Here is a 12,606-nt window from a genome sequence, read left to right on the forward strand (position 1 = left end):
TCGAACACGTCTTCCTCAACGAGCGCAAGCTCATGCCAGACATGGAGGAGGGTACCGTGCACGGGGAGATGAAGTGGTACCTCGACACCGGGGCATCAAACCACATGACGGGCGATGCAAGCATCTTCTCCGAGCTGAACCATGGCGTCATCGGATCCGTGAAATTCGGTGATGGTTTACTGGTGGAGATCGCGGGGTGTGGGACTGTGCTGTTCGAGTCGAAGGACGGCGGTCACCGGGCGTTCCACGACGTCTGTCACATCCTGCGGCTCTGGAGCAGCATCCTCAGCATCGACCAGCTGGACGAGAACGGCTGCAAGATCGACATCGACGATGGCGTTCTTCAGATGTGGGATCGTGGGAGCCGGGAGCTGTTGACCAAGGTGAGGCGCACAACGAACCGCCTCTACATCCGTCCACTCAAGCCCACCAGACCGGTGTGCCTGGCCACGAGCTACAACGATGACAAGTGGAGGTGGCACGCCCGCTTTGGCCACCTAGGGTTCCAAGCCCTGCAGAAGATGAGCAGCAGTGGCATGGTGCGCGGACTACCCTCCATCGAGCATGTCGAGCACGTATGCGACGCGTGCCTGGCGGGGAAGCAGCGTCGAGCATCATTCCCGCAGGCGGCCAAGTATCGCGCCACGAAGCCCCTTGAGCTGCTCCATGGCGACCTGTGCGGCGCGGTGACACCTCCAACACCTGGTGGTAAGAAGTACATCATGCTCGTCGTGGATGACATGTCCAGGTTCATGTGGGCGACCTTGCTCGCCAACAAGTCCGACGCCGAGGTAGCATTCAAGCGTCTGCGCGCCGGCGTCGAGAACGAAGCAGGTCGGTGGATCCAGGCGTTCTGCACTGATCGTGGGGGAGAGTTCGTGTCGGCGAGCTTCCTCGAGTACTGCTCCGAGCACGGCATCAAGCGACGCCTGACCGCGCCATATACTCCACAACAAAACGGCGTGGTCGAACGGAGGAACCAGACCGTGCTCGCTATGGCGCGGAGCATGATGAAGGCCAAGAACATTCTAGCGTGGCTTTGGGGGGAGGCTGTAATGACGGCCGTGTTCCTCCTCAATCGCGCCCCCACGCAGAGCCTTGTGGGGCGGACGCCATATGAGGCATGGTACGGTACCAAGCCAGCAGTTCACTTCCTGCGCGTGTTCGGCTGCGTCGCCCATGTGAAGATCACGAAGCCGAACGCCGGGAAGCTGGATAACTGAAGCAAGAAGATGGTGATGATCGGCTACAAGGAAGGCTCTAAGGCGTACAGGGTGTTTGACCCTACCGCGAGCCGCGTGCACATCAAGCGCGACGCGGTGTTCGAAGAGGGCGCAGCCTGGGACTGGAGCTCACCCAACAACAGCAACAACGGAGCGACAGGCTACAGTACCGAGCAAGGTGAGTTCGAGGTGGAGGACGAATGGGAGATTCCTGGCGAGGAGGAGATCGTCGCTGCCGCACCGACAGGACACGGATCCGCAGGGACATCACCACGAAGCGGCACTGCATCACCTGCGGCCCCTGCGCCATCGGCCCCACCTCCATCACCACTGGTAACCACGGCACCGGGACCTGCATCAACGACGTCCTCGGCCACCACATCGCCACGCACGCCGTGGGTACAGGGTGGCCCCATACCCTGGCAAGGAGAGTTGCCGCAGAAGAGTCAGGTCCCTGTCGAGTTCGTGTCTCCGACCTCTGGAGCCCTGGAGACACTGGACGCTGACGACGATAGCAACGCCAACCATCGCTTCAGGGTCGTCGACAACCTGCTGTACGACGACGACGAGCTTGTGGCGGACGGTGATCTGCTCCTTGCTGTGGACAATGAGCCTGCCACCTATGATGAGGCTGCAGGCGCAAAGGAGTGGCAACAGGCGATGGTGGAAGAGCTCAAGTCGATCACTAACAACAAGACTTGGACGCTCACTCATGCGCCGCGCGGTACAAAACCCATTGGGCTCAAATGGGTATTCAAGATTAAGCGCGACGCAGAAGGGAACATCACTAGGCACAAGGCTCGCCTGGTGGCCAAGGGATATGTGCAATGCGCAGGCGTGGATTTCGATGAGGTATTCGCGCCGGTAGCTCGCCTCGAGTCGGTGCGGTTCCTCCTTGCCATCGCAGCACATCATGGGTGGACAGTGCACCACCTCGATGTCAAGTCCGCATTCTTGAATGGTGATCTGGCAGAAGAGGTTTACGTCAAGCAGCCGCCGGGTTTCAGCATCCGAGGGAAGGAGCGGAAGGTCTACAGGCTGCACAAAGCGCTGTATGGACTCCGGCAAGCCCCACGAGCCTGGAACGCCAAGTTGGACAGCTCACTGCAGAAGCTTGGGTTCAAGTGTAGCACGGCGGAGCACGCCGTGTATGTATGGGAAGCCGGCAACAGCTTACTGCTAGTGGGAGTCTATGTTGATGATCTCGTCGTGGTCGGTGCAAACCAGGCGGAGGTCGATCTGTTCAAGAAGGAGATGGCCACTCTTCAGCATGAGTGATCTCGGTCCTCTCCATTACTATCTGGGGATTGAAGTTCAGCAGAGCACAAACGGGATTACTCTCTGTCAGAGTGCATACGCAGAGAAGGAGGGCTGGACTCAAGGGGTGCAACCCATGCAGCACTCCCATGGAGCCAAGACTGAAACTGAGAAAGTCTAGTTCCAATCCACCAGTTGATGCTACTCTGTACCGCAGTGTCGTCGGGAGTTTGCGGTACCTGGTGCATACACGGCCAGACATTGCCTTCGCGGTGGGCATGGTGAGCAGGTACATGGAAGCGCCAACGACGGAGCACTGGAGCGCCGTCAAACATCTTCTCCGGTACATTGCAGGGTCGCGCTCTCATGGCTGTGTCTACAGACGCGGTGAGGGTGCGCTGGAGTTGATTGGCTACAGCGACGCTGATCTGGCCGGTGACTGCGATGATCGGAAGAGTACTTCAGGGGCTCTCTTCTTCCTCGGATAGAGCCCTGTGAGCTGGCAGTCACAGAAACAACGAGTGGTGGCGCTGTCATCATGCGAGGCGGAGTACATCGCCGGAGCTACCATGGCATGTCAGGGAGTCTGGCTCTCACGCCTGCTGGCAGACCTGACAAACAAAGCAGCCGTGGCACCGCTACTGTACATCGACAACAAATCCTCTCTGGCGCTGGCAAGGAATCCGGTGTTCCACGATCGAAGTAAGCACATTGACATCCGTTTTCACTTCATTCGTGATTGCATCAATTCCGGGGCCATCGAGACGGATTACATCAGGACTGGTGAGCAATTGGCGGATCTGCTCACCAAGCCGCTTCCACGAGAACGCCTTCAGGAGCTGCGCGTCAGGAGCGGCATCGTCAATGTCTTCGTCGGCACGACATGATTAGGGGGGAGTTTGTTGTAAAGAATAAGCATGTCGTGTTTAGCATAGGATGCTAGTTTTCTATTTCTGGTACATCCTAGTTTTCAGCTAGAGTTTGGCTTGGTCACGGTGACCATGCCGAGTCGTGTGCGTCTGGGCGTTTTTCATGGCGCACGTCGCCCACGTTTTGTGGCCATGGGATGGCACGGCGAATCCGCAGGGCATGGGCGCAGGCGATCGTTGAAGACCGCTCATCTTGTATCCGTGTGCAAATAAAAGGAAAGAAAACAGAAAAAGCAGTAAGTTGAGTTGCGCTGCGCCAATCCTGTGTCTTGACCCCTGAACGCGAGTTCATCCGTTTCATCCTGAGTTCGTCGAGAGCCCGAGAGGAAAGAGCGAGCGTCCCAACGACAATTGAGATCGATCCTAGTACAACATTCTTTCCATCCCAGAAAGCAAAGGGCCGGTATGTAGATATTGGTGTTGTGCGTCCGAAACGGCACAGGATATGGTGCTGCTGCGGAGATAGGAAAAGCAGAGGACAACCCCATAATAATCGACATGATATCATGTTTTGGGCATCGACATCAAGAATGATTGGCCTGATTTCTGGAACGTCGATCAGGATGAGCCTACCATGTCTGCTCGCTTTCTGTTATTGTTGTACTACAAAAGATTTCATCACCACATGTTCAGTTCATTATAAAATCCAGGACCTCAGGCCCATTACTTGAACAAATATACATAGGACCATTACATAAAAAAAATTGTTATGCAGTGAAGAAATATACACATGCCCAAGACTACAAGAGCATCGCCAGGCTTTCCAGCACCTTGGTCTCTGGTTAACATGATTTGGCAGTATGTCATCGGGAGGCTTTGATCTCGCCTGCGTGTCACCAGGAATGATCGATAGCCAGAGTAAAAGCAATGGAGCAAACAGAGTATGTGTATTGTGTGCTAGATACAGGTGAGCTTCATGTACCGATCGGATCTGACTCCTACTGGCCACTGCAAGCTAGCACCATGCGGCTCTGCCATAAGCAAGGATCCCTGCATGCAACAACTAATTATTACACTGTCAATGCAAAAATAAAGATACTTGAAAATACTAGAGTGCATAGTAAGGGGTACTACGTAAAGCAGTACGACTGCACATGTAGGTGCACTGAACATGTAGGTGAGCCAAAAGTAATACTAACTACCTCAATATCAAACGTCATTTATTTCTGATAATATGGCCTTACGACGCAAGAGCGAGTTTCTTATCCGGCAAACTAATTTTGGCGCCGAATGATCACACGGTTACTCCATTACATCCTGATGCTGCTGTCGAGTGGAGCATTCCTGAACACATCATAGAACATCATTCCACAAACGAAGGAGTAGCAGCATCACACGGTTACTCAGTTAATTACTTCCTGAATCCTGATGCTGCTGTCGAGTACGTGGAGCATTCCTGAACACATCATACAACATCGTTCAACAACCAAAGGAGTATCTACCGCCTAGCAAGGGTTGACCAAGTGGAGCAACTTGCCTCTGCCACTCTCTACCTAGGAGGACTTGATTCCTATGAGCAAACCGTTTCCGTGAGCTGCTATCTTCCAAGCAAGAACCTGAGCATGATGGCCCGGATTTTTTTTTTCAAGCTGTGCGAAAAAAGCTGAGCACGCATGAGCTGTGGTGGCGTTGCCCATCCCCAGTTGCCCGCCACCTCACTGCTGTTAACATTTTGCAGATCGATCTTCTCCGTTACATTTTAGTTAGCATGCAAAGAAGGCAAAGTAGCAAGGGGATATGGTGCTTGCAAGGGTCGGAAAAGCGGAAGGACAAACTCTGGACGGAGGAGAACACCATTATGGCCCAAAAGTAGCAGAGTTGCAGGTGTTGCGTTTCTGCTATGCTCTGTTACGTTTTCCTTCCTTTCAAAGCAGAGGATGTGTGTATACGGTGCATATATATATTGGTGCAGGGTATAAAGCATAGGATTAACATACACTTCTTGCAGGCATGGCCAATTGTACGCGGATGCTCTTGACGCACCTTATGCTCCAGCTCTTTGACGCCTTCGCCATGTTCCTTAGCTTAAAATCAAGTGCGACAAGCATGGACGTTTGCATTCATTACTCGAAGGAATGCCCGGAGCCAGTCAACCAACACGGATGCCCGGTCGATGCGCTGCAGAGTCGGGTGCGCACATTCATTGTTCCAATTGTATAAACGACCAAAATGGTGCAACTCGTACAGCTCGAGGTTCTCATGAAGGTTTTTTTTTTTGAAGACTTCACCGGAGGGGGGAGAGCCCCACTTGAATGATTTTCCATAGATTCCGGCAAGCCGGTAAATGGAGGGTGCCAGGCACCTAGAGTTTACATGGTCTTAATCATACAGGGCATTAATTCATGACAAATAAATTACACCAGTGATCAGCAATGGAACGGTCTTGGGAACGAAGGCGGCTGCTCCATAGGCGACATGTTTCCCTGCAGCTGTACAGGAGGCGGCTCAGACAGGGTTGCTGATGGCGAAAGACGACGTCGTGGCGATGGTTCCAAATCTGCCAGCAACACAGTAGTATCATCATCAGGAAGTGCTTAGCCGGGATATGTGGTGGCCGTGGCATCTCCCATAGGTGAGTTGGCTCCGGAAGGTTGACCCCAGTCCAGCCAATATGATTCCAGAAAGCTGAAGGAACCAGGCAGCGAAAGATGAGGTGATCGGCAGTCTCTGCCGCATTACCACAGAGTTGGCAAATGTCGTCGTCGAGGACATGCTTGAGGTGGAGGTTGTAACGGCACTGTATGCGGTTGTTTACCAATAACCAGCCGAAAAAACGTACCCTGGGGGGCGCTCGGTTTCTCCAAACGAAGCTAGAGAAATTGCACGGGGAGCCCATGGTCTTGGATGCCTGATACACTGCTGAAGCATGGAGAGTTCCCAGCTGGCTGGCAAATTTGGAATATCTGCTGTCCGGAGCTTGTGTTAAAGTGATGTTGCTGATCATTTCATTGAGGGCATGCAGCTCTTCACTTGCTTGGGGTGACAGCCTGGAGACCAACATCGGTTGCAAACCGATGGTGTGGACCTCGGAGGCAGAGGCATCCGGCTTCGTGCAGTGGGAGAAAAGGCAGGGGAAGACAGTAGCGAGAGGCGAACCATCAAACCAAGAGTCATGCCAGAAGGACGTAGTCCGCCCGTCGCCCAGCTGCACCTTGGTGATACACCGGTAAGCTGGTAGCAAGGATCTGAGGGCCGACCAGTGACTGCCATCACCATGGTCATTCTCATGAAGGTTCACTCGATAGAACAACTCTTTCACTCTCATCTTTCTCATTTTGAGTTTGTAGTTGCAAAACATTTGTTAGCGCCACACTACTCATATCATGGCTTGACACCGAACACATATGCACCGTGGCAAAGCCTGTTGTGGTACAAGTGTTGGAGAAAAAGTGGGGAATGTGCGTCGGGGTTGCGGCACTTTTATAAAGGTTCAACCCCTGACCTTCTGCCTTCCAGGGTTTTTGGGCAACCGCACTCACCACGCCGCATTTCCCTCTGATGTCTCCGCACCCCGCTGGGCCGCTGAGTGGGCCTGGTGGGCCGCTGCGTCACACCATGTCAAACACAGGCTAATATTCAATACTGAGTGTGCTACGCGACATTGGGAACTAGGCCAGCACCTGAAGACCACTACTTTGGACCCTGGCACCACGTGACTACTTCACCTACTACCAGGCTCGGGGACTAAGTGGGCACACTTCACCTCGCGGTGAATGTACTTATTTTTTCGACTTAAGCTTCTACAAAGTGACTAAGTTCCTCCGCGCTGACTAAGTCAAGGACGCTAAGCATCTAACTTTGATGCCCGAAACCTAAATGGGCACACTTCATCCAAGATGGAGACTTCAAAATTTTTATCATGAGCCCCTTACATCCTTTTGGCAAACCTCAGCTTCGAGCAAGTCTGGGCTCAAACTGCTCGGACGGTGTTCCCACTGCTTGGACAACAGCTCGGATGACAGTTCAACAGCTCGGGTGTCTGTTCAACTGCTCGGATACTTGCTTCAACAGCTTGGATCCCAGTTAAAACTAGTCGACGCCTGTTCCTGATGGTCAACAGCAAGTTGGACAGCTCGGACAAGCTCAAGACGGTGTTGCTCATTGGATACATGGTGTTTGGGGACTAGCTGTGGAGGTATGACCCCCGGTACCCACAGGACAAGACATGGGCCACACCACCAGAGGTGGGCCAGCCGACAAGACTGCGCCTGGGTCATGCCACTAGTGGAGGCCTAGCCCACAAGACCACGTTGTACAAGGCACGATACCGGTTAGCGTGCCTCGCAAGACTACATGAAGATCTCCGGCGATCTAGGAGACCTGCTCCGATACACCAGATCCCATGATATCTGTAACTTCCTATCTTGTAAAACCGATCAGGATAGAAACAACCGATCTATAACCCTACCCCCCAAGCTATATAAGGCAGGTAGGGACCACTCTCGTTTTTATCGAATCATACGCAATACAATCCACAAAGACATAGGACGTAGAGTATTACGCCAAGTCAGGGGCCTGAACCTGTCTAATTGTTGTCTCTTGCGTTCTGTGTCACTGTCTGGTTCCCTCATGCGCACCTCCACTAATTCATCTACTACCGTGGGCATACCACTCGGTAGACTGCCAACCGTATTTTGTCGACAGGATGTCATCTGGTAGCCTAGATATATCAGTTTCCTCTAAGTGAAGGTATCTTAAGTGCTTCAACATAGATATAGAGGGAACCAATCTATTAAAATCAGCAGACCATATGCACAGTACCCGTAGGCTAGAGAAACTACTCAGCGAATCACCAGGAAGATGAAAGTTTACTCTAGAATTTATAATTAATGTCCTAAGTGACTCTTGCCATTGCAGAATGCCCCATTCCACTACTGATACGCTCTGTTCTATGGAGAGGCGACGGACATGTATACGACCACCACCACCACCACCACCAATACCAGTAGCAGCCTGTTCTGTGCCAACCACCACTAGTGATTGTTCTCTTGCCATGTATTCAGCAAAGGTGCGGACCACATCGTGTATGGTGCACCTGTATCCAGTGAGAGAATATTCGTCTATAGGTTCTACAAGGTTTCTCTTTATTAACTCTTGATAGTACTCAATTGCTATCTCTTCGAACCCATACTCATGTAAACTATTAGTACTACCACCCGGAGGTTGGATAAATCCTTCACCAATCCACATGTGAGTTACTACACCATGTACTAGTTCTTCACCTTTAGGGAACAGTGAACAGTACAGAAAGCATTGCTTTAACTGGGGGACAAGTCCTCGTAGCTCAAGTATATCCGGTTGTCTAGTTCGGGAGGCAGTCCAGTCAGTAACCAAGCTGGCTTGTTCAAAACAGACTTCCACTCATGCTCACTTGGGTATCTTGTGCTCAAGAGACCTCCAATCATTTTAATTGAAAGCGGTAAGCCATCACAATTTTCAAGAATTTCCATCCCAATAGTTTTCAGTGGATCAATTCCGACTGCCTGCCAACATTTAATTTAGAGCTTCTTAATTATTTCTAACAACACACTAGTGGAGAAATGACCTTTCATCCGCTTCGATTTTGGGCTTTAGTCTCGGTATTTTTTGTGTCCGGGAGTAAAGGAAGAATTAGTCCCGGTTGGAGCTACCAACAGGGACTAAAGGCCCCTATCCTAGCACGCTTTCGCAGCAGGCCACCTTTAGTCCCGGTTGGTGTTACCAACCCGGACTAAAGGTCCTTCAACCTTTAGTCCCGGTTGGTTACCAACCGGGACTAAAGGGTGACCTTTTAGTACCGGTTGGTGTCACCAACCCGGATTAAAGGTCTCCCACCCGGGACTAAAGGGAGAGTGTCCAGGACCCTATCACATGTGGTGTACAACTGAATTGGTAAGGAGTTTATGCGCGAGGAAAGAGGTCCTGTGTTCGAATCTCACACATCGCAAGAGAGGTCTCCCTACAATTTCGTTTATTTTTCTCCTGTGGATAGACTTTTAGTCCCGGATTCGTAGTCCCGGTTGGGAAACCGGGACTAAAGTCAGTTCCCAACCGGGACTACAACCCATTTCTCTACTAGTGACAACCAGGTTGCTTATATTACATTTCCATGGAAATACGAATTGAGCATGCTTCTTTTGTAAAAATATTAAGGTTATGTACATATTAAGTAATTTAGATGGAAACGTAGATAATTTAGATGTAAATTTTAGTGCTACATATTAATGGAGACGGTCACCTATGATGACCGCCTCAGTAAATCGATTTTCAGATGAGGACATCCTAAGATGTCCATCTCTGATAATCAATTGATGGAGACAGGCGTCCTAAGGCGATTACTTCTGTTAATCGATTTTCACAAGTGGGTGTCTTAAGGTGCCCGCCTCTATAAATAGTTGCGTCAAAAAATAATTCATGTTCATATGAACTCGGATGAAGACAAACTTTCTATCTAAATTGTAGCCCTTGACGCAATCTACAAATTTGTAGTTCAAAGTTTTTGATTTGAGTCTGTTTAGTGTCCCAAAATGTTGTTGTAAGTTCACGATTTTGAAATTTGAAATTAAAAAATTTCAGGCAATCTTGGATGTTGACATGGTCTATACAAAAGTTGTAGTTCTCAATACAATCTACATCTTTGTAGTAGAAAAGTTTTTTATTTAAGGTCGTCTGAAGTCTCAAATATGTGTTCTAAGTTTATAGATTTTGAAATTCAAAATTTAGAATTCCTAAGAGACCTCGAATGTTCACATAGTTAATCCCAAAGTTGTAGTGGCCTATCTGATCTACATGTTTTTTGTTAATAAGTTTTTTTATTTAAAGATTTTTAGTGTCTCAAATTTTTGTTTAAATTTCACATATTTTGAGATTCAAATTTTTAAATTTTTCAAAAAATCTCGGATATGGAGACACATTCTATACTAAAGTTGTAGTGCTTGGCATGATTTAAAACTTTGTAGTTAAGACTTTTTTATTTGAGTTAATTTAGACGCCAAAATATTTAATATAAGATTAAGAAATGTTGTTATAAAAAATAGTATCTTATATATAGTCACAAATGAGTGTGTGGTGTAGTTGCAGAGATGTGCTAGTGCTGAACAATAGTTTGTAAGTTTGATTCTCCAAAGATACAATTTTTTTTAGCTTTTTGGTTTTTTTGAACAGAGGTGGGCATCTTAACGTGCCCATCTCCGTAAATGGTATTAACAGAAGCGGGCATCTTAAGTTCCCGTCTCTCTGTAAATCAATTTATGGAGACAGTCGTTTACTCGTCTCCAGAAATGGTTGATTAACAATGACGATAGGCCAGAGGCGGATGCCGTGCCCGCCTCCGTAAATGCAAAATGATCGCCTCTAAAAATCATTACAGTAGTAGTGAACATTTATAAATTGAAATAGGTACGCTCTAAATATATTTCTTTATAAACAAAATCTAATGATATTAAATTGATGTTATAATTAAAGTTAATATTTTCTGTTGATATTAAATATGATCACATTTCAAGTAGCTAGACTTCATACAGAGCTAGCCATGCACTAATGTTTTGGATGGAGTTAGTAATGGCTAACTTGATCCTAGCGTTTTGTTATTACATTTTATTATGTCTTCTTTTTTTATCATGTTTTACCGGTCTCCTTTTTCTACTCTCGTAAGCTGGTGTTCCTTGCACTAATGTTTTGATTTAATGGAACTCTGATCCATACGCTTTCTATTAAATCAAGTATATATCCTAGTTGTATAAAGTATGGATAGACGACTAACCTAGTCAGGCTGCAGCTGTTTCTTGAGCAAAGACCAAGCATCATCATTATCTAGAGGCCTGACACGGTGTTGGTGCGGGGGGGTGGGGGTGGGGGGGGGGGGGGGGGGGGGGGGTGTTGGCTTGCATCTGTTGGGGTAGGTGAGCAGATCTTGTAGTGACAAGGACCCGGCTTCCAGGTAGCTTCTTGCTGGTATTTCTGACTGGGACACTAAGCACATGGTTCCATGCTTCATGACTCCACACATCATCCATCACAAGCAGAAACCTGCCTGTTGATAGGGTGTTGATGAGGGTCTCAGTCAGAGTATTCTTGTCAGGCCTTCCACCATGGTCTCTGCTAGCATTTTCAATTTCTGTCCTCAGTAGCTCAACAACATCAAATTGTTGGGTGATGCTTAGCCATATCTTTTTTTTGAAGTGCTCTTGGATGGTTGCATCGTTGAAGATCTTCTGGGCGAGGGTGGTCTTACCCATGCCGCCTGCACCAATGATAGACACAACTTTGATGTTGTGATTATTATCAACATATGTGGTTAGCACCTGAACGAGCTCCCTTGTATCCCTCTCTATCTGTTCTCCAACTATGGCTGACTCGTCGACTTGTGAACTTGTCCTATAGCTGGATAACTCAGCAGCAGTTCGCTTCCTTGGCTCCGGGTTGGAACCGAGGCTGATATTGAACTTGTATTTATCCGGTTCCTTGTGGATGTCTTCCAGCCGCTGGTTGAGCTCCTTGATGCGGCTACCTATCTTGTGTGGAAACACAGGATTCCGTAGGCAGAAGTGCAACGCTTGGAAGCAACCGGGAGCCTTGTGTCGTTCCATTCTACCACCACCTCTGGACTTCCTCCGCTTGTCGTCCTCGTGTTGACACAGGTCGAGGATGTCAATGGCATCATACATGGCGTTCTTGAGCTTTGTTGCCCATCTTTGCACGCTTGTGTTGGTGATGCGTCTCCTCTCGGCATCGCGAGAGAGGCTTTGAGGCCTTCCATGTTGTCCTCTAGCTTTGTGATCTCACCGGAGACGCCCAGCATCATGGACATCTCTTCTTGCGCCATGTCTGTGATTAGTTTCTTGACGTAGGGTGTGAAAGCATCCAGGACAGCCGCCATGGCTGAATTATAGCGTACCTGCTGCTGGTAGCAACCGCAGATTAGTATAGCAAGTGCTTAACTAATTTATGTAGCTAGTATTAACTAGTACTCCGATCATAGGAAAGTAGCACGCCGTAATCAAGTAGACACGACTCACCGGAGAGTGCGCGTCAGCAGACAGACGGGGATGAGTAACCAGCAGTCGGCAGACTGGCGGCCGGGGCAACGCGGATCACGCGGAGGCAGCTATATATATGCTTAATTGTATTCTTTTTCCTTTGCCGATGAGGTTGAGGAAGGGAACGCCGGCCGGCCAGCTCTTTTGTTTGTCGATGCCAACTAGGCTTTGTTTGTTCAA

At 49.2% G+C, this 12,606-nt stretch overlaps 1 protein-coding gene across 1 annotated transcript; it reads left to right on the forward strand.

Annotated features, from left to right (window-relative positions):
• The first annotated feature begins 2,629 nt into the window (after nt 1-2,629).
• LOC136489656 (secreted RxLR effector protein 161-like) lies at nt 2,630-2,968 on the forward strand. Its single transcript, XM_066486235.1, has one exon. The coding sequence runs from the start codon at nt 2,630-2,632 to the stop codon at nt 2,966-2,968; it is 339 nt and encodes a 112-aa protein (XP_066342332.1).
• Nucleotides 2,969-12,606: the final 9,638 nt, after the last annotated feature.

Source organism: Miscanthus floridulus, chromosome 10 (genome assembly GCF_019320115.1).
Source record: "Miscanthus floridulus cultivar M001 chromosome 10, ASM1932011v1, whole genome shotgun sequence".
NCBI lineage: Eukaryota > Viridiplantae > Streptophyta > Magnoliopsida > Poales > Poaceae > Miscanthus > Miscanthus floridulus.